The 20,752-nt window shown below is 43.9% G+C and overlaps 2 protein-coding genes across 2 annotated transcripts; both read right to left on the bottom strand.

Annotated features, from left to right (window-relative positions):
- Positions 1-401: 401 nt before the first annotated feature.
- Positions 402-1,367, bottom strand: LOC123369216 (olfactory receptor 1019-like). The gene has a single exon (XM_045014572.1). It carries the CDS (start codon positions 1,365-1,367, stop codon positions 402-404), a length of 966 nt encoding a protein of 321 aa, XP_044870507.1.
- A 9,820-nt stretch (positions 1,368-11,187) lies between these two features.
- Positions 11,188-20,473, bottom strand: LOC123370318 (olfactory receptor 5W2-like). The gene is made up of 3 exons (XM_045016744.1): positions 19,883-20,473; positions 11,545-12,157; positions 11,188-11,504 (listed from the first exon to the last, which is right to left on the bottom strand). The coding sequence occupies exons 1-3, from the start codon at positions 20,471-20,473 to the stop codon at positions 11,188-11,190; spliced, it is 1,521 nt and encodes a 506-aa protein (XP_044872679.1).
- Positions 20,474-20,752: the final 279 nt, after the last annotated feature.

The following is a 20,752-nucleotide window of genomic DNA, read 5'->3' on the forward strand; positions in this document are numbered from 1 at the left end:
GGGTAAACGGGATCAGAGGTAATTTCAGCACATCAGGTGACCGAACATGTCACACTATGCATTTGGGTTTCCTGCATTTCCAGAAAGCATCCCAGCCCCTGAGTGATGTGCTCTTCCAATCTAGGTTGCTCTCAATCTTTGTTCTACTGTGGCTAACTAATTAAATAACCATTGGAACAAAGACAAGAAGTTGAGCATCTCACCGTCTAGTCCACCAGCCTATAGAATCATTCTCTCTGGCTTGTGATGCTTCCAGTGTTTTGTCCACTGATCTCAGTTGGGGCCTGCAGACCTTGTTGGAATACAAACAAATTAATAATAACAAGAATACAACCATGGGGTCTGTGAAAATACATTGCAATGGGCTGGAAATTGAATTCACCTGTTTCCACTCCCTGTCACTAAATCAGTACAGAGTTAAACAGATTCAAAAATTGGTTCGGGGGTTTATTCATTGCTCTCCTCAGGGCGTCCTTCACCTCCGTGTTCCTCAAACTGTAGATGAGGGGGTTCAACATGGGGATCACAACCATGTAAAATGCTGAGGCCACTTTATCTGTGTCCATGGAATAGCTGGAGGTGGGACGTAAATACATGAAGAGGAGGGTGCCAAAAAGCAGGATCACAGCAGTCAAGTGGAAAGAGCAGGTGGAGAAGGCTTTGCGCCAGCCCTCAGCAGAGCGGATCTGCAGGATGGTGGAGATGATATAAACATAGGAGAGGAGGATAGTGACAAAACTGCTCACTGTAATGCAGCATGTGAAAGCAAAGATCACAATCTCATTGATGCGGGTGTCAGAACAGGAGAGCACCAACAGTGGTGGGATGTCACAGAAGAAATGATTGATGATGTTGGAGCTGCAGAATGACAGCTGAAATGTAAAACATGTTTGTATCACTGACTCCAACAGCCCCACAGCGTACACCCCAGCCACCAGCCTTTTACAAAGCTGCCTGGACATGGTGACCTTATAGAGCAGCGGGTTACAGATGGCCACATAACGGTCATATGCCATCACAGCTAGCAAGAGGCACTCAACATCTGTAAAAATAACAGAGAGATTCATTTGCACAGCGCAGGCAGTGTAAGAAATGCTTTTCCTCTGCGCTAAGAAATTCAGCAGCAACTTCGGGGAAATTATTGAGGAAAAGCAGAGGTCACAGAAAGATAAATTACTGAGGAAAAAGTACATGGGGGTGTGCAGTCGGGGATCAATCATGATTAAAAAGATCATCCCCCCGTTCCCTACAAGGGTGATACCATAAATCAGTAGGAACACCCCGAAGAGGGGAACCTGCAGCTCCGGACGATCTGTCAGTCCTGAGAGAATGAACTCAGTCGCCTCCGAGTGATTTCCCTTTTCCATCTCCTCTGAACAGAGATCAGGAAGCTACAGAGCTGCGGGCAGGTGGATGGTGCAGAAAACCTGTCCCTTCTCTGTAATGAAGTAAGTGAAGATAAATGGAGATCAGTTTCTTAATGGACATCAGTACCCACTCTAGGAAGGGCTTAGTCCACAGAGACAGATGTTCACAGCTGGTCATTCCAGTTGTTTAATAAAATACACACTGCATAAATACAATGACATGGAGGTTAATCATGACCCACACAGGGACACTCCTTTTCACTAATCTGAGCAGCAAACAGGGACTTGTCAATCTGCTGTAAGAGAATCAGGATGAAAACCATCTCAGTCTGGAGAGATTATTTGTTTGGTAAAGAAGGGGTGAGAGGAATGGAGTGTCAATCTTTCTATCCTCTTTGGGCAAGGGGAGCTCTGTGGCTTGGCATGTCGGTTTGGGGTAAAGTTGCTTACTCTGCTAATTAAGCTTTTTGGCATTTATTTTAGCCGGTATGAAAACCCAGAGACACAATGGAAAGCACTGACTTCAGTGACTATGTAATTGCCTATATTTTCCAAGCAAGGAGGTCGCTCCTTTAGCTGAAGGGGTAGGAGTTAGGGCTGAGGCTTTTAGTGCTGGAGGTCTTCCATTCAATACCTGCTGATCATCATGGTGTCTGCATGTGTGTGTGACTGTAATTCAGGATAATAGCACGTACCTGCTGAGAAGAGAGAGAGAGAGAGAGAGATGAGGTGGCATTTCCCCATCAATAGAAACTGCCAGTTTGGAGCATGCAGGAAATTTTATACTGAGCTGTGTGATCTATGGGACATCATTCCAGAAACAACTGGGAATACTTGAGCTCAGAGAGCCATAAAACCTAATTCATGTGTTCAGTGACCCAAAGCCACCATGGTGTAATTGGTGCCCTTGGGATTAATTTGACCCCTCTTTCTTACTGTGCTATTACATTATGCAATTTCTACCAGAGTTACAGAGTAAGAGGTTAGGGGTATATTTCATCCTGCTCTTGTCAGTGCAAGCTGGGTACTGTGTAGAGCTGATCAACAAAGGATCTTTTTGTTTGTTTTTTTTGTGTGTGGAGACTGAAATCTTCTTGCTAAAACTTAATATTTCGACTTGGAAATACCACTGAAGTGCCTCATTTTTACACACCACCAATCTCTTCCATGGGCCAGGTTCCCAGGGTGGATTACATGATGGTCTCTCCTCTTGCTGAACTGCCCTGGAACTTCACCAGAGTCCCACAGCCACGGTTTAGGGAGGAGGAGAGTTTAGTATTTTGATGGAAAGGTGATAATTTCCAGGGAAAAATAATTTCATGGAAAAAATAGTTACATGGAAATTCCAATTCCCCATCAAAAAAAGTCTCAAGAAAAATTTTCAACCAGACTGAGCAACAAATTTGGAATCAAAGAAACAGAAAGTTATATACAGGTGAAAAGTACCAATTGTTTGCAGTTGTAGCTGATATCTTCTCTGTCCTTCCTGGTTTCAGAATCACCTCATTGTCCCAGCACCAATAGATGGAATGTAAGACATGTAGGAGTACTCAGATTATCTAGCTATATATAGCATGCCAGGCACCATGGTATCCTAGATCCTTCCTTTGCTAGGTTACTCCCCAAAGTAGGAAAGATAGGTTCACTCATTTTGCTTGATGGAGCCCACATGATGACCAGAGGAGTTCAGGAGGAGACCACAGCATGCTATGGGACTTCAGCAGTTCACAAAGCTATCCTTCTTGCATACCTATTATCTGCACACCGAGCTTAGCTTTAAGATGCTAAATGAATCTGTGAGTCAACTAGAAATAGTCATGCTCTCATCGCAAACAGTAATACATCTTTTTATAATGTATGTGAAGTTATGATTTCACTGCATTGTGTTATTCATACCTGTTCCAAACTGAGACTGGAAAACTGGTGTGTCTTAAACAAAGAAATGTGTGCTCTGCTTAATTTTGTATCTAAACAGTAACCAGAATCTTCAAGAAGGAAGGGAAACAAGGAAGCCCAAAAAGGTAAGGAAAAAGCAGCAGGGAACATCATTCTACACAGACATTTTATCTTCTGGTAACCAATTGGAAATGTTTCTCAGAGAGGGGTAGGACTATAAACAGACGGGGCAGACATCCAAAGGCACCCCCCCCCCTCTCTTTGCCCTTTGATTCACTGCATCTGAAGGGATAAAGGAAGCCACCATTGGACTAGGGGAGGGGTCCTGACTTAAGATGTTTGGTCAATAAGACTGCTGAAAGCATGTGGTGAGGAAACTTTTGCTAGGAATTTCACATCGTTTGTTGTTAAGCACAAGTTGCATTGTAGCTTTATTTTTCTTGTAACCATGTCCGACTTCTATGCCTCCTTATTTCCACTCACTTAAAATCTATCTGGGTAGTCAATAAACTTTGTTTTATTGTTTCAACTAATGCAGTGTGTTTAAATAGAAGTGTCTGAGAAACTACGTTGCATGCATATTAATGCTACTAAAGAAATAATGGACAGTGTAGCTTGTATTGTCCAGGAGGGGACTGGGTAGCACAGGATGTACATTTTGGGAGGGAAATCAAAGACTGGGGTGTGTGTTGGGGTCACCTTGCAGTATAACCAACTATTCCTGGCCTGGCTGCAATTACACACACATGCTCAGGGTGTGATTTGCCTGCTAGATGGTTGTTTGTGAGTGGCCCAGGTGGAAGCCACTTCAGCAAGGCATTACAAGGTTGCAGGAAGGTGTGACACAGCTGCTGATTAGTCTGAGTTGAACCCTGGTATGTCTGTCACAGCCACCAACCTAGAAACTATCCCAGTAACACCAAAGGTGTGGTGCTGATTGACAGTAGTGTCCAATTGACATGAAAGGGTGAGGTCACCACAGGGATGGGCTCATGCATTGATCCATGGCTGCAGATTCACAAGAAAATTGTTGTCATCACCTCCTCACAAGTAGATCCATGGCAGGCCCAGTGAAGACTCTTCCTTTCTGCACTGTGGTAGCAAAAATTATCCCCCATGGGTGTTCAGGCTTGGCTGGTATTATCTGTGTTTCAGGGCAAGTTAGTGCCCCCTTCTCCTAAGTGGTGCCAACCTGTGAGGCATTGCAGGGTTGCGTGTATTAGGAGGAAAAAGTGATGATCCAAGTCAGCCCTATTCCATGGTATAATCTGTGGAGGAGGGATTACAAAGAATGTACATAAAGTCCTGCTTCTCTGAACACCAGCAGAAACAACCAGCAGCCAGCAATCTCTGTATTCAGAACCTTCAAGTTTGTCACTGCAGGTCTCTGCTCAGGAAACACTATGTCCCTACTTCCTCTAGGAGTCATGCTCATTGTGATGGGTTAGATTACAGGACCCCCCCGATGTGACAAGACTACCTCTGCTCCTCCTTTCCCTGCCAACGCGGGGCCCCAGCACCCTGTCTTGCTGAGCCAGACAGTCCCATTTGCTCCAACAAAGACCCAGGGTCTGAATTACTTGCCCCAAAGCTGCAGGTTTACCTGAAAGCAGCTAACAGAAGTGTTCTTGTCTTTAACACTGAGGTAATGTATACACTACGCGCTGGATCGGCGGGTAGCTATCGGTTTATCGGGGATCGATATATCTCGTCTCATCTAGACACGATATATCGATCCCCGAACGCGCTCCCGTCGACTCCGGAACTCCACCAGGGTGAGTGGTGGTAGTGGAGTCGACAGGGGGAGCCGCGGCGGTCGATCCCACCCCGTGAGGACGGGAGGTAAGTCGAAATAAGATACTTCATCGTCAGCTATGCTATTCCCGTAGCTGAAGTTGCGTATCTTACATCGACCCCGCCCCCTAGTGTAGACCAGGCCTGAGATGCTCAACTCGCAACGGGGTCTAAACCCAAACAAAACTGTTTTACCCTGTATAAAGCTAACTATGTAAAAAGTGATTTTATTAAATACAGAAAGTAGGATTTAAGCAGTTCCAAGTAATAACAGACAGAACAAAGTAAATCACCAAGCAAAATAAATTAAAACACGCAAATCTATGTCTAATCAAAGTGAATAAAGATAATCTCACCCTCAGGGATACTTCAGTACGTTTTTTCCTCAGACTGGACACCTTCCAGGCCTGGGCACAATTCTTTCCCCTGGTACAGCTCTTGTTCCAGCTCAGGTCGTAGCTAGGGGATTCCTCGTGATGGCTCCTCTCCTCTTTCCCTGTCCCAACCCCTTATATGTCTCTTGCACAAGGTGGGAATCCTTTGTCCCTCTGGGTTCCCACCCCCTCCTTCTCAATGGAAAAGCACCAGGTTAAAGATGGATTCCAGTTCAGGTGACATGATCACATGTCACTGCAAGACTTTATTACCCACTTGCCAGCAGACAGGTATACAGGGAGACTTACAAATAAAACACAGTCATCTGCAGACAATTGTCCTGCTTAATGGGAGTCATCAAGATTCCAAACCACCATTAATGGCCCACACTTTGCAAAATTACAATAGGCCCTCAAAGTTAAATTTCATATTTCTGGTTTCAGATACAAGATCGGTACATTTATACAAATAGGATGACCACACTCAGTAGATTATAAACTTTGTAATGATACCTTACAAGAGACCTTTTGCATGAAGAATATTCCACTTACATTATATTCACTCATTAGCATATTTTTATAAAATCATATAGACTACAGTGTCACACTCATAACTCCTCCTCCTGGCTTCTCTGCCTCCTGTGACCCGGAGGAGCCTGGGGCAGTCCTCCCTGCGAATGCCAAGGTCAGGGCAGACTCCAAAAAGTAGGATATTCCCTAAACTGGTGGTTAACAAAGATAATCTCTGCCACAACTCTGCAGATGCTACAACAAAATATCTCCAAGCATGCCAGCTCCATCCTGATTCTTTTGTTAATTTTATTTATTTCCTATAATTTATATGAAACAGAGTGTGACATTGCACCCCATAATGTTTTATTGAAATTGGCTTATGAGTGTAAATATGACATAACTGCACTATGTTTTATGATAGATATGCCATGTAACATATCTCGACAAAGGTTATGATTTGCTGGATATATTCATCCTCTTTGAATTCATGTATCATTCCTGTATTCAAAGTTATGAATATTGACTATGGACTTATTTGATTTTAAGTAGCCTCAGTGAAGCAGTTGGTCAGGTTCTTGAGAAAAGACTATTCTCTGTAAGTGCCCAATCAAGAGATACTTAAGCGAACAATGAACTTTGAGAGAAGCCAATCCACATCTGAGCTTTCCTGGGAATTTGGTGTCAGCCTGTAAGGAACAGAGTCATGCATGTGACTTCCCCATGTGACTCCAAAACTCCATCTTGGAGCTGGATTCTGCATAGGAGTGGGGAAGGGATTTCCACCCACAGGAGAGAGACTATATAAGCCTCTGGGGGAAACCCTCCATTTTATCTTCAGCTGGCACAAAAGATAGCCTCTCCACCCCAAGGAGATGCCTGAAAGATACTGGAACAAAGGACAATAATTAAAGGAGTGTGAGTGATCGCTGGACCCAGACTAGGAGGAAGTCTAGTCTGTAAAACAGGCTTATTGGAACATCTCTGAGGGTGAAATTTACCTGCATGTAGTTTTTACTGTATTAGGTTAAGACTTATGTGGTTTACTATAATTTTGTTTAGTAATTCACTTTGTTCTGTCTGTTACTACTAGGAACCACTTAAATCCTACTTTTTGTATTTAATAAAATCACTTTTAACTTATTAATTAATCCAGAGTATGTATTAATACCTGAGGGAGGGAACAGCTGTGCATCTCTCTCTATCAGTGTTACAGAGGGCGAACAATTTATGAGTTTAGCCTGTATAAGCTTTATACAGGGTAAAATGGATTTATTTGGGGTTTGGACCTGACTGGGAGCTGGGCATCTGAGTGCTGGAGACAGGAGCCATTCATAAGCTGTTTTCAGTTTAGCCTGCAGCTTGCGGGGGATGAGTTTCAGACTTGGCTCTGTGTTTGCAGCAGGCAAGCGGTCTAGCTCAAACAAGGTAAAGTACTAAAGACCGAAGCTGGCAGAGAAAACAGGCTCAGAGGTAGTCTAGGCACATCTGGTGGCACTCCCAAAGGAGTTTCTGTGACCCAACTCATCACACAGAGTTCAGGAATAAAATTGCAAAACAATGGGGGATGGGAGGAAGGATAAGACAAGAACTGATGGACTTCAATTGCAGTAAGGGTGGTTTAGGTTGGACAATAGGAAAAACATCCCAACAGTGAGGATGGCTAAGTACTCTAATAACTTGTCCAGGAAGGTTGTGGAATCTCCACCACTGGAGATTTTTAAGAGCAAGTTAGACAAACACCTGTCAGCGATGCTCTAGATAATACTTCAAACTGCCATGAGTGCAGGGGACTGGACTAGACGACCTCTCGAGGTCCCTTCCAGTCCTATGATTCTATGATCTGACAAGGAGCCCTGCACTGGGAGGAGGGGGGATGCCAGCCTGAGCAGTGGGGATGGCAAGGGACACGCACCTGCCTACACTAGACATTCAGCTCCACTCTACCCCACACCACATGCACACACATATGCTCAATGTCCACCAAACACACATACACAGACATAGTGCCCATTACACACACACAGTGCCAACTACATAACAAACACACACACACAAAGTGCCCAATACACACACACACAGCCTGACACTGAGCTCGGCCAAAATGCAGAATAATGCAGAATAATCTCTACTGGGAAGCTGAGATAGCTGGAATATTTCCAATCAGCCTGAACAAAAAAGACCCGAAGGGGATTCTGCTGCCCTGGCAGGGAGATAGGACTAGATTTCCCAACTGATCTTTTCCATCGACCTCTTCTCTGAGGCCTGGTTTATGCTTAAAAATTAGATCAACAGAGCTCCGTCACACAGGGCAGGAAAACATTTCACACCCTGTGCGAGGCAGTTAGCTTGCACTGACCCTCAGCGTAATTCTTCCATTGACCGAGCTACTGTCTCTCAGAGACGTGGATTAACTACATCTAAGGAAAAACCTTTCCATCATTGTGGAAAACATCTACACTACGGCACTCCTGCACACCAAAGCTGTAATGACCTTAGTATAGACATTCCCTGAATTGATGGGTGAGTTTTCCCCCTCCCTGTTAAAGCTATTTTTCTCTCCTTTTCCAGTCACTCTTCTCCCTCCCTTGTTAAAGCTCTGTCCTTCTTTTGATAGGTAAATACGTTCAGAAAATTTGAAATTTCTCCTCTCACAATAATTCCTTCCTTCCCCTCCCATGAATGGCTCACTGTCCTTTCAATTGAAGGCTGAAATGCTCTGAAACTAACTTGTTATCCCATGACTTGGTGACACCTCTTTATTTTCCCTCCCTTCACTTACATTGAGTTGAGAAGGATGGAAGCAGTACTTGCTCAGTACCCTAAAATCAGACTAAGGGTCAAACATTTCCCTGTTTGCTAACCATAAAAACTTTGCCTTTAATTCCTCGGAAGCTGCTTCCTTGGATGGCAGAGGTTAAATTTGTTTTGATGACTTTGAGATTTGATTCCTGGAGCATGTTTGCTACCAGGACAACAGGTGAGCACAGCACATGCAATTAATGTTGTTGCCGTGTCTTTCTTTGTGGAAATGGAACACAGAGGGCCAGAGCATCCGCTGGTCTCGCTCTCTGGCTCTCCCGTGAGGTCTTTTTAATATGATACAAAACTGAGGTGAATATATTACACTTTATTTGTTGGTCACCTCTCCAAATGTCGCTTTGTGTCCCAATGATGGGAAATTACTCAAAGATGTCTAGAAATGGGTGAATTTCTTCTGGACTAATAATTTATTGTCAAAACCAATACCGTTTGGATTGATCTGATAATATTCACAAAGTGGTACAAATGCTCCGAATAGCTTTGTCCCTTTTACAGACTAGTCTCCTTCTAGTCTGGGTCCAGCAATCACGCACACCCCCTGTAGTTACTGTCCTTTGTACTAGTTTCTTTCAAGTAGCCTCTCCAGCCCCAAAGAATATTTCTTGAACAAGCTGAAGACAAAATGGAAAGTCTCCAAAGGGTTTAAATAGAGTTTCTCTTGTGGGTGGACACCCCTCCCTCCCGCTGTGTAGAATCTCAGCTTGCAGTTTTAGAGTCACATGGGCAAGTCACATATCCATGCATGACTGAATTCCTTACCAGCCAAGCCACATTCCTGGGAAAGCTCAAATGTGGATTGATGTCTCCAAGTTCACTGTTGGCTTAAGTGTTTCTTGACAGGGCACTTACTGAGAATAGTCCTTTCTCAGGAAGCTGACCAACTGCTTCACTGAGGGTATTTAAAATTAAAATGTACATATCCAAAATTCATAACTTTGATTACAAAAATGATACAGGCAAACAAATTAGAGGAATTTATTCAGTAGATCAGAACCTTTGCAGGGATATGTTACATGGCATGTGTAGTATAAAACATATTCCAGTCATGTCATATTTACATTCATAAACATATTTTCATAAAGCCTTATGGGATGCAACCTCACACTGGCATCTTACATTGACATGTAACAATATCATCTGATACTGGAATCCATCTTGAAGCTGGTACTTTTCCAGAGGGGAGTGGAATTTCAAACAAAGGTTTTCCTCCGTAGGGGTGTTCTATATAAAGTGAGGAAGGCAAACAATGAATGTCTTCAGTTGGCTTAAGAGATGACCTCCCCACCCCACAGAGATACCTGCAAGCACCTGGAAATGAAAGGACTGTAACCACAGGGGTGGGGAAGAACAGGCTCGACCCAGGTCAGAAAAGGTATGGGACCTGAGAAGGATTTTACCTGAAGTAACTGGAGTGATAAGTTAACATTTGTAACTGATTTCTGGGTATATTAAGACTACCCTTCCGTCTTTTGTTTTATTTAGCTTTGTGACTTACTTTGTTACTACCTAAAATCACTTAAATCCAACTTTTTATACTTAATAAAATGACTTTTGTTTATTTATAATTAACCATTACCTGGGAGGGCAAACAGTTGTGCATAGCTCTCTTGCAGTGATATAGAGGGTGAAGATTTATCATTTTACACGGTATAAACATTATATAGAGTAAAATGGATTTGTTTGGGGTTTAGATTCCACTGGGAGCTGGGTATCTGTGCTCTGGAGACAGGTATCTTGCTGAGCTCATTTCAGTCTAGACCTGCAGCTTTCAGGCTGGGTCCCAGATCCTGGGTGTGTGTTGCAGCAGGCTAGCATGTCTGGCTCAACAAGGCAGGGTTCTGGAGTCCCAAGCTGGCAGGGAAAATGGGCTCAGAGGTAATTTCAGCAGAAAAAGTGACAGTTCCAATAGGGGTATCTGTGACCAAACCTATCGCACTATGCACATGGATATGCCCCGAGTGATGTGCTCGTCCAGTCAGGGTTCCTTTCAATCTCTTTCAAAGTTGTTCTACTGTGGATAAGTAATTCAATAACCATTGGAACAGAGACGTGAAGTTGAGCATCTCACCCTCTAGGTGGATGTCCCTAGCCACCAGCTCATAAATCATTCTCTCTTTCTGGACCTCTGATGCTTCCTGTGATTTGTCCCCGATCTTAGTTGGGGTTGGCAGACCTTGTTGGAATACAAAGAAATTAATAATAATAACAATACAATAGAAGCAGCAAAGAATCCTGTGGCACCTTATAGACTAACAGACGTTTTGCAGCATGAGCTAGACTAACACGGCTACCCCTCTGATACTCAACAATACAATAATGAACAATACTACCATCGACTCTGCAAAATTACATTACAATGGACTGGGAATTGAATTCACCTGTTTCCTTTCCCCATCACTAAAACAGTAAAGAGTTAAACAGATTCAGGAATTGGTTAGGAGTTTATTCATTGCTCTCCTCAGGGCGTCCTTCACCTCCGTGTTCCTCAGGCTGTAGATGAGGGGGTTCAGCATAGGGATCACCAGTGTATAAAACACTGAGGCCACTTTGTCTGTGTCCATGAAATAGCTGGAGGTGGGACGTAAATACATGAAGAGGAGGGTGCCAAAAAGCAGGACCACAGCAGTCAAGTGAAAACTGCAGGTGGAGAAGGCTTTGTGCCTCCCCTCGGTGGAGCGGATCTGCAGGATGGTGGAGGTGATATAGACATAGGAGAGGAGGATAGTTACAAGGCTGCTCACTATAAAATAAACATTTTTTATAAAATAAAATATTTTAGCAGCACGCTAAAATAAACATCACAATCTCATTGATGCGGGTGTCAGAACAGGAGAGCGCCAGCAGTGGGGGGATATCACAGAAGAAATGATTGATGATGTTGGAGCTGCAGAATGACAGCCGAAATGTAAAACACGCATATATCATTGAATCCACCAATCCCACAGCATACACCGCAGCCACCAGCTGTTTACAAAGTTTCCTGGACATGGTGACCGTATAGAGCAGCGGGTTACAGATGGCCACATAACGGTCATATGCCATCACAGCCAGCAAGAGGCACTCAAAATCTGAAAAGGCGTAAAAGAGATACAGTTGCACAGCGCAGGCAGTGTAAGAAATGCTTTTCCTCTCGGCTAAGAAATTCAGCAGCATCTTAGGGGAAATTATCGTGGAATAGCAGAGGTCACAGAAAGACAAATTACTGAGGAAAAAGTACATGGGGGTGTGGAGTCGGGGATCAATCGTGATTAACAAGATCATCCCCCCATTCCCTACAAGGGTGATACCATAAATCAGTAGGAACACCCCAAAGAGGGGAACCTGCAGCTCTGGACGATCTGTCAGTCCTGAGAGAATGAACTCAGTCGCCGCCGAGTGATTTCCCTTTTCCATCTCCTCTGAACAGAGATCAGGCAGCTACAGAGCTGTGGGCAGGTGGACGGTGCAGAAAACCTGTCCCTTCTCTGTAATGAAGTAAGTGAAGATAAATGGAGATCAGTTTCTCAATGGACTTCAGTACCTGTTCAGGAAAGGGCTTAGTCCACAGAGGCAGATGTTCACAGCTGGTCATATCAGTTGTTCGATAAAATATTCACTAAATAAATACGACACGCAGGTTAATCATGCTCCACACAGGGACACTCCTGTTCACTAATCTGAGCAGCAAACAGTGATTGTGATTCTGCTGTAAGACAATCAGGGTGAAAACCATCTCAGTCTGGAGAGATTATTTGTTAGCTAAAGAAGGGGTGAGAGAACAGGAGTGTCAATCTTTCTACCCTCTTTGGGCATGGGGAGCTCTCTGGTTTGGCATGTCAGGTTGGGGTAAAGTTGCTTCCTATGCTAATTAAGCTTTTTTGGCCTTTACTTTAGCCTGTATGAAAACCCAGGGACATAGTGGAAAGCACTGGCTTCAGTGACTATGTAATTGCCTATTTTTTCCAACCATGGAGGTCGCTCCTTTAGCTAAACGGGTAGGAGTTGGGAATGAGGCTTTCACTGCTGGAGGTCGTGAATTCAATACCTGCTGATCCCCATGGTGTCTGTATGTGTGTGTGTGACTCTGATACTGGAGAATCGTATGTACCTGCTGAGAAAAGAGAGACAGATGCGTTGGCAAATCCCCATGGTCAGAGTCTGCTAGTTTGGAGCATTCGGGAAGTTTTATAGTTGAGATTTGTGATCTATGGGACATGATTCCAGAAGCAACTGGGAATACCTGAGCTCAGAGAGACACAACACCTAATTAATGGGTTCAGTGAACCAAAGCCACCTTGGTGTAATTGGTGCCCTTGGGATTAATTAGTCCCACTCTTTTCTACTGTGTTATTAAATGATGCAACTTCTACCAGAGTTAAAGAGTATGAGGTTAGGGGTAGATTTCATCCTGCTCTTTTCAGTGCAAGCCGGGTACTGCATAGAGATGATCCACAAAGGTGATTTGTTTGTGGAGACTGAAAGCATTTCGGCTTGGAAATACCATGAGGGTGCATAAGGTACCACACACCACCAATCTCTTTCATGGGCCAGGCTCCCAGGCTGGACTACATCCCCCATGATGCATGATGGTCTCTCCTCTTGCTGAACTGCTCTGGAAATCACCAGAGCCCTGCAGCCATGGTCTGGGGAGGAGGGGAGTTTGGTCTTTTTGATGGAAATCTTATATTTTCCAGAAAAAAAATAATTTCATGGAAAAAAATAGTTCAATTGAAAATCCAATTTCCAATTAAAAAACTTTAAGAAAATTTTTTAACCAGCCTTAGCAACAACTCTGGAATCAAAGGAACAGAAAGTTAGATACACCTGAAACATACTAATTGTTTCAGAATCAACTCATTGTCCCAACCCCAATAGGTAATATGTAAAACCTGTAAGACATGTAAGAGTTCTCCAGATTATCACACACCAATCACCATGGTATTCTATGCCCTTCCCTTGCTTGGTTACTCCCCAAAGTAGGAAGGATAGGTTCATGCGTTGTGCTTGATGGAGACCACATGATGACCAGAGGAGCTCAGGAGGAGACCACAGCCATCTACCCTACATTGTTAATTTGGTGCTTCTCTGTAAAGCTGGAAATGACCAATGTTCCCTCTAATTTTTTTCATCCACGTTCAGATTGAATGTTATGTTCAGCAACAATATTAAGGCCATTTAATGTTCATATTAAATCTAGATATAATATACATTTTTAAAAGTTCTTAGGTATGGAGGAAGAAGAAGAATGAATATTAAAACAAGGGATAATTTACAAGGTGCACTGCTTAAAATGCTTATTTCATATGAAATCCAATAATGAAAAAATAGCACTGCCTTGGAGTACATGTATTTTACCATCATTTCTAACTACTCAAGCTAGTAAACACAGCAAAATGTGGCGTACTGAAAACAGCTATATAAATAAAACAAAGTCATCGTGGTCATTAAGAGTAAGCATAAAAATATGCATCAGAGGCCTAACTAACTAACTTACTCTTACCGCAGACCACTTAAATCTTCAGGGAAAGCTGCTCTCAAAAAATGAAGCATCTGCCAAAAGGCTTGCATGGTGCGAACTTCTGCAGTTCACAAAACTATCCCCTGTGCATGCATATTATCTGCACACACAGCTCAGCTTTAAGATGCTAAATAAATTTATGAGTCAAAAAGAAATTCTTTCACTGCAAATATTAATATTTTCTGATACTGGAAAGGAGAGTAAAAGGCATTCACTCGGCATTATATGATTTCTCTGGAATGTTAACACTTAATTTGATTAATGCTTCACACACAGAGAACAGTAAAAATAAGTAACAAAGTGATACAGACAGCAAAACAAAGCCACACACAAACAAGTGACAACACTGAAAATACGAAGGGAAGTAAAACATCAAGTGGTTGGTGGTGGGTATTTTAAATGAGTGTTTAGGGCCCAGGCAGTGCAAGTGCAACAGAGCCCTGAAGAAACAGGAAAAGTTCTCCTGGTTTCACATTGTGTGTGTCGCCAAATCAAAAACTCAGAGTAGACTGACTCATTACGTTTTTACACTCCCTGGAGGACATTAACACATGACTTTGGAGTTTGCAGAGAGATCCCTACTTCATAGAGCTTGCAAATAAGGTCTTTATCCTACAAAACACTTAGCACCTCCACCAAACCTAGTGCTGCTTGATACTTATGAGTCAATGGGAGTACTCTGAAAAGTCAAAACTATACCAGAGAGCAAAGATCTGGCCTGAATGCTTTCCAATACCTCTCCCCAAACAAATGCTAAAACTTAATGGAAATCACTTGTCAGGAGTTGTGAATTGACAAAGCTTCATAGAAGTCAATGGCCCAGATCTCTCACTGGTGTCAATCACTGTAGCTCCATTGAACTCCTGGCTGGCTAAAGGAAACTGCACCATGGACAGCTCAGAACTGGCAAGGACTGGGGGAGTGAGACAGGGCTCCTGGCTGGCTGATAGGCCTGAACGTATATTTGCCCTGAGGTAAAGGTGAAGCATGAGTCAGGGCTGGGGCTATGTGGCAGTAGCCCAAGGGAGCTGAAAGCAGTTTAGTTAAGGGGACACAGTAATGTGTGGCTGCTGTTTTTAGGGTCTCTGGGCTGGGACCTGGAGTAGTGGCTGGGCCACCCTGCAGTATAACCAAGGATGGCGAGAACCTGAGTGTAACCCAACTATTCCTGGCCAGGCTGCAGTTACACACACATGCTCAGGGTGTGATTTGCCTGCTAGATGGCTATTTGGGAGTGGCCCAGGTGGAAGCCACTTCAGCACGGCTTTGCAAGGTTGCAAACAGGTGACACAGCTGCTGATTAGTCTGGATTGGACCCTGGTATGTCACAGCCATCAGCCTAGAAACTATCCCAGTAACACCAAAGGTGAGGTGCTGACTGACAGTTGTGTTCGATTGACATGAAAGGGTGAGGTCACCACAGGGGTGGGCTCATGCACTGATCCATGGCTGCAGATGAACAAGGACATTGTGGTCATCACCTCTCTCCCGCCCTCTCCTCCCCACACTTGGACTTTTGTACCTGCAAAAAAACTTTCACTCCCCACTCACACACCTTTAACACTCCCCAAACAGGTTTGCAATGCTAGCAACAGCATTAGCAGTACACAATGCTAATCTGCCGTCCCAACTGACTCCCTAAGGAAGGTGGCCTTGGAGTGCAACAAGGGCAGGCTGCAAAAAGGAAGATATTCCTCAAACTGGTGGTTAACACTGAAGATCTCTGCAGCATCTCTGCAGATGCTGTTACAAAATATCTCCAAGCATGCCAGCTTTCTCCTGATTCTTTTGTTAATTTTATTTATTTCCCGTAATTTATAGTCCGTGAAATAGAGTTTAGGAATAAAATTGCAAAGCAATCGGTGAGAGGGGGAAGGTTAAGACAAGAACCGATGGACTTCAATTTCAGCAAGGGCGGTTTAGGCTGGACATTAGGAAAAAACATCCCAACAGTGAGAGTGGCTAAGCACTGGAATAACTTGCCCAGGAAGGTTGTGGAATCACCACCACTGGAGATTTTTAAGAGCAGGTTAGACAAACACCTGTCGGGGATGGTCTAGATAATATTTGGTCCTGCAATGAGTGCAGGGGACTGGAATAGACGACCTCTCAAGGTCCCTCCTAGTCCTATGATCTCACAAAGAGCCTTGCACTGGGGGAACACCAGCCTGAGCACTGGACAGGGCAAGGGACACACACCTCCCTACACTTGACATTCAGCTCCACTGTATCCCCCCGTTCACACACATAGTGCCCACTGCACACCAAACACACACACACAGAGTCCCCACTACACACACACAGCTGGACACTGAGCTTGGTCAGAATGCAGAATCATCTCTCCTGGGAAGCTGGGACAGCTGGAATATTTCCAACTAGCCTGAACAAAAAGAACTGAAGGGGATTCTGCTGCCCTGGCAGGCAGATAGGACTAGATTTCCCAACTGGGCTTTTCTATCGGTAGCTTCTCTGACGTCTGATTTATGCTTAAAAATTACATCAACCGAGCTCTGTCGCACAGGACTGAGAAACTTTTCATACCATGATGTTCGAGGCAGTTAGCTTGTACTGATCCTCAGTGTAATTCTTCCATTGACCTAGCTACTGCCTCTCGGAGATGTGGATTAACTATATCGATGGAAAAACCCATTACGGCAATGTGAAAAGCATCTACACTATGGCACTGCTGCATGCCATAGCTGAGACAATGTAATGGCTTCAGCTTAGACATTCCCTGAATCAATGGGGGAGTTTTCCCCCTTCCTATTAAAGCTATTTTTCTCTTTTTCCAGTCACTCTTCTCCCTCCCTTGGTAAAGCTCTTTCCTTCTTTTGAAAGGTAAATAGGTTCAGAAAAATTGAAATTTCTCCTCTCAGGATAATTCTTTCCTTCCCCTCCCATGAACAGCTCATTGTCATTTCAATTAAAGGCTGAAGTGCTCTGAAACTGACTTGTTTGCCCATGACTTGGTGGTACCTCTTTGTTTTTCCTCCCTTCACTTACAATGAGTTGAGAAGGAGGGAAGCAGTACCTGCTCAGAACCCAACACTCAGACGTAGAGTCGAATCATTCCCTGTTTGCTAACCACACCAACGTTACCCTTAATACCTCTGGAGCTGCTTCCTTGGGTGGCAGAGGTTACATTTAGCTTTGATGAGTTTGAGATTTACTCCGTGGAGCATCTTTGCTCCCAGGACAACAGGTGTGCACAGCACATGCAATTAATGCTGTTGCTGTGTCTTTCCTTGCGGAAATGGAACACAGAGGGCCAGAGCATCATCTAGTCTGGATCGCTGGCTCTCCCGTGAGGTCTTTTTAATATGATACAAAACAGAGGTGAATCTATTCCACTTTATTTGTTGGTCATCTGTCCAAATGCCTCCTTAAATATTTTCCAGTGTTGGGACACAAAGGTGTCTAGAAATGGATGAATTTCTTCTGGACTAATAATTTATTTTTAAAAAACAATACCGTTTGGATTGACCTGAAACTATTCACAAATGCATTATAAATACTTCTAATAGGTTTGTCCCAAAACAATGTATGTGTGTGCGGGGGAGAGGGTGGATTTGGGGGCCAGTCAAAACACGGTCACTCGAGGTGGTGGTGGTCCTTCCCTTTGTAATTTTTAGTCCAATAGCTGGGGTATTCACCTTCAGGTGGGAGATCCAGGTTCAATACCCTTTCTCTCCAGTGCTGGGCAATGTGTACATTGCACTCCATATGCTTTATGAAAATATGCTTATGAATATGACTTAACTGGAATATACTTTATGCTAAGTGCCCCATGTAACATATCATTAGAAAGGTTGTAATCTACTAAGTGTGTTCATCCTATTTGTTTGCATGGATTATTTCTATGTCTGGAGTTACGAGAATACAATATAAACTTGTATTACTGATTAAGTGGAGGCTATTAAATCAAAATCAATGAACTGTTAAAGACTCTTTTTACCTGCAAGCCTTCCTGTGTATGTGTGGGAAAAAAACAAGAAGAATGGAGACTGGGGTCTTACAGTGACATGTGACCACGTCACCTGATACTGAAATCCATCTTGAAGCTGGTACTTTTCCAGAGGGGGGTGGAATTCCAAACAAAGGTTTTCCGCCTTCGGGATGTTCTGTATAAAGTGGAGAAGGCAAACATTGAGTGTCTTCAGCTGGCTTGAGAGACGGCCTCCCCACCCCACGGAGATACCTGCAAGCTCCTGGAAACAAAAGGACTGTAACCACAGGGGTGGATGAGAACAGGCTGGACCCAGGTCAGAACAGGCATCTGACCTGAGAAAGATTTTACCTTAAGTAACAACTGGGGTGAGAAGTTAACATCTGTAACTGATTTCTGAGTGTATAAAACTTAGCCTTCCGTGTTTTGCTTTATTTTATTTTGTGACTTACTTTATTCTGTCTGTTACTACTTAAAACCACTTAAATCCTACTTTTTATTCTTAATAAAATCACTTTTCTTTATTTATAAACTCAGTGTACGTAATTGTTACGGGGTGGGGGAGGGAGAGAAGAGTTGTTGATATCTCACTTGCAGTGATATAGAGGGCAAACATTTATTATTTTACCTGTATTAGCTTTATACAATGTAAAACTGATTTATTTGGGGTTTACATCCCATTGGGAGCTGGGTGTCTGTGTGATGGGGACATGTATCCTGCTGAGCTGGTTTCATTCTAGATCGGCAGTTTTGGGGGAGTGGGCCAGACCCTGGGTCTGTGTTGCAGCAGACTAGTTTTTCTGGCTCAGCAAGACAGGGTTCTGGGGGCCCAGGCTAGCAGGGAAAACAGGATCAGAAGATATTTCAGCACATCAAGTGACAGTCCCAGTTGGGATCTCTGTGACTGAACCCATCACACTATGCACTTGGGCTTTCTGCATTCCCAGAAAGCATCTCAGCCCCTGAGGGATGTGCTATTCCAGTCTGCGTTGCTCTCAGTCTCTCCTTTCAAAGTTGTTCTGCTGTGGATAACTAATTAAATAACCCATGGAACAGAGACGTGAAGTTGAGCATCTCACCCTCTAGGTGGGTGCCCCTAGCCACCAGTCTATAAAATCATTCTCTCTTTCTGGCCCTGTGATGCTTCCCGTGTTTTGTCCACTGATCTCAGTTGGGGCCTGCAGACCTTGTTCAAATACAAACAAATTAATAATAACAATATAATAATGAACAATACTCCCATGGGCTCAGAGAAATTAATGGGTTTGGAAATTGAATTCACCTATTTCCACTCACCACCACAAAACCAATACTAAGTTAAACAGATTCAGGAATTGGCTAGGAGTTTATTCATTGCTCTCCTCAGGGCGTCCTTCACCTCCGTGTTCCTCAGGCTGTAGATGAGGGGGTTCAACATGGGGATCACCAGTGTGTAAAACACTGAGGCCACTTTGTCTGTGTCCATGGAATAGCTGGAGGTGGGACGTAAATACATGAAGAGGAGGGTGCCAAAAAGCAGGACCACAGCAGTCAAGTGGAAAGTGCACGTGGAGAAGGCTTTGCGCCGGCTCTCGGCAGAGCGGATCTTCGGGATGGTGGAGGTGATATAGACATAGGAGAGGAGGACAGTGACAAAGCTGCTCAGTATAACGCAGCACGCAAAAGAAAACATCACAATCTCATTGATGCGGGTGTCAGAACAGGAGAGCGCCAGCAGCGGGGGGATGTCACAGAAGAAATGATTGATGATGTTGGAGCTGCAGAATGACACCCGTAATATAAAACACGTGTTTATCAATGAATCCACCACCCCCACAGCGTACGCCCCAGCCACCAGCTGTTTACAAAGCTTCCTGGACATGGTGACCGTATAGAGCAGTGGGTTACAGATGGCCACATAACGGTCATATGCCATCACAGCCAGCAAAAGGCACTCAACATCTGCAAAAGCAATAGATAGAGACATTTGCACAACACAGGTAGTGTAAGAAATGCTTTTCCTCTGCGCTAAGAAATTCAGCAGCATCTTAGGGGAAATTATTGAGGATAAGCAGAGGTCACAGAAAGACAAATTACGGAGGAAAAAGTACATAGGGGTGTGGAGTCGGGGGTCAATCGTGATTAACAAGATCATCCCCCCATTCCCCACCAGGGTGATACCATAAATCAGTAGGAACACCCCAAAGAGGGAGACCTGCAGCTCTGGACTATCTGTCAGTCCTGAGAGAATGAACTCAGTCGCCTCCGAGTGATTTCCCTTTTCCATATCCTCTGAACAGAGATCAGGCAGCTACAGAGATGTGGGCAGGTGGATGGTGCGGAAAACATGTCCCTTTCCTGTAAAAGGGTAAGTAAATATAAATGGAGATCAGTTTCTTAATGTACCTGCTCAGGGATGGACTTAGTCCACAGAGCCAGATGTTCAAAGCTGGTCATTACTGGTGTTTGATCACCGGTCCTGATCACTAACCCGAAAAGAAAACAGCGACTTGTGACTCTGCTCTGAGAGAATCAGTCTGAAGACATTATTCCTTAGCTAAAGAAG

The sequence above is a fragment of the Mauremys mutica genome, chromosome 4, assembly GCF_020497125.1.
Source record: "Mauremys mutica isolate MM-2020 ecotype Southern chromosome 4, ASM2049712v1, whole genome shotgun sequence".
NCBI lineage: Eukaryota > Metazoa > Chordata > Testudines > Geoemydidae > Mauremys > Mauremys mutica.

Coding starts and splice junctions, on each gene's coding strand:
- LOC123369216 (XM_045014572.1), bottom strand. CDS start 1,367: ATGGAAAAGGGAAATCACTCGGAGGCGACTGAGTTCATTCTCTCAGGA.
- LOC123370318 (XM_045016744.1), bottom strand. CDS start 20,473: ATGGAAAAGGGAAATCACTCGGAGGCGACTGAGTTCATTCTCTCAGGA. Junction 12,158..19,882: donor ACACCCGCATCAATGAGATT/GTGATGTTTTCT, acceptor TGTTCAGAGGAG/ATGGAAAAGGGAAATCACTC. Junction 11,505..11,544: donor GATGTTTATTTTAGCGTGCT/GCTAAAATATTT, acceptor TTTATTTTATAG/TGAGCAGCCTTGTAACTATC.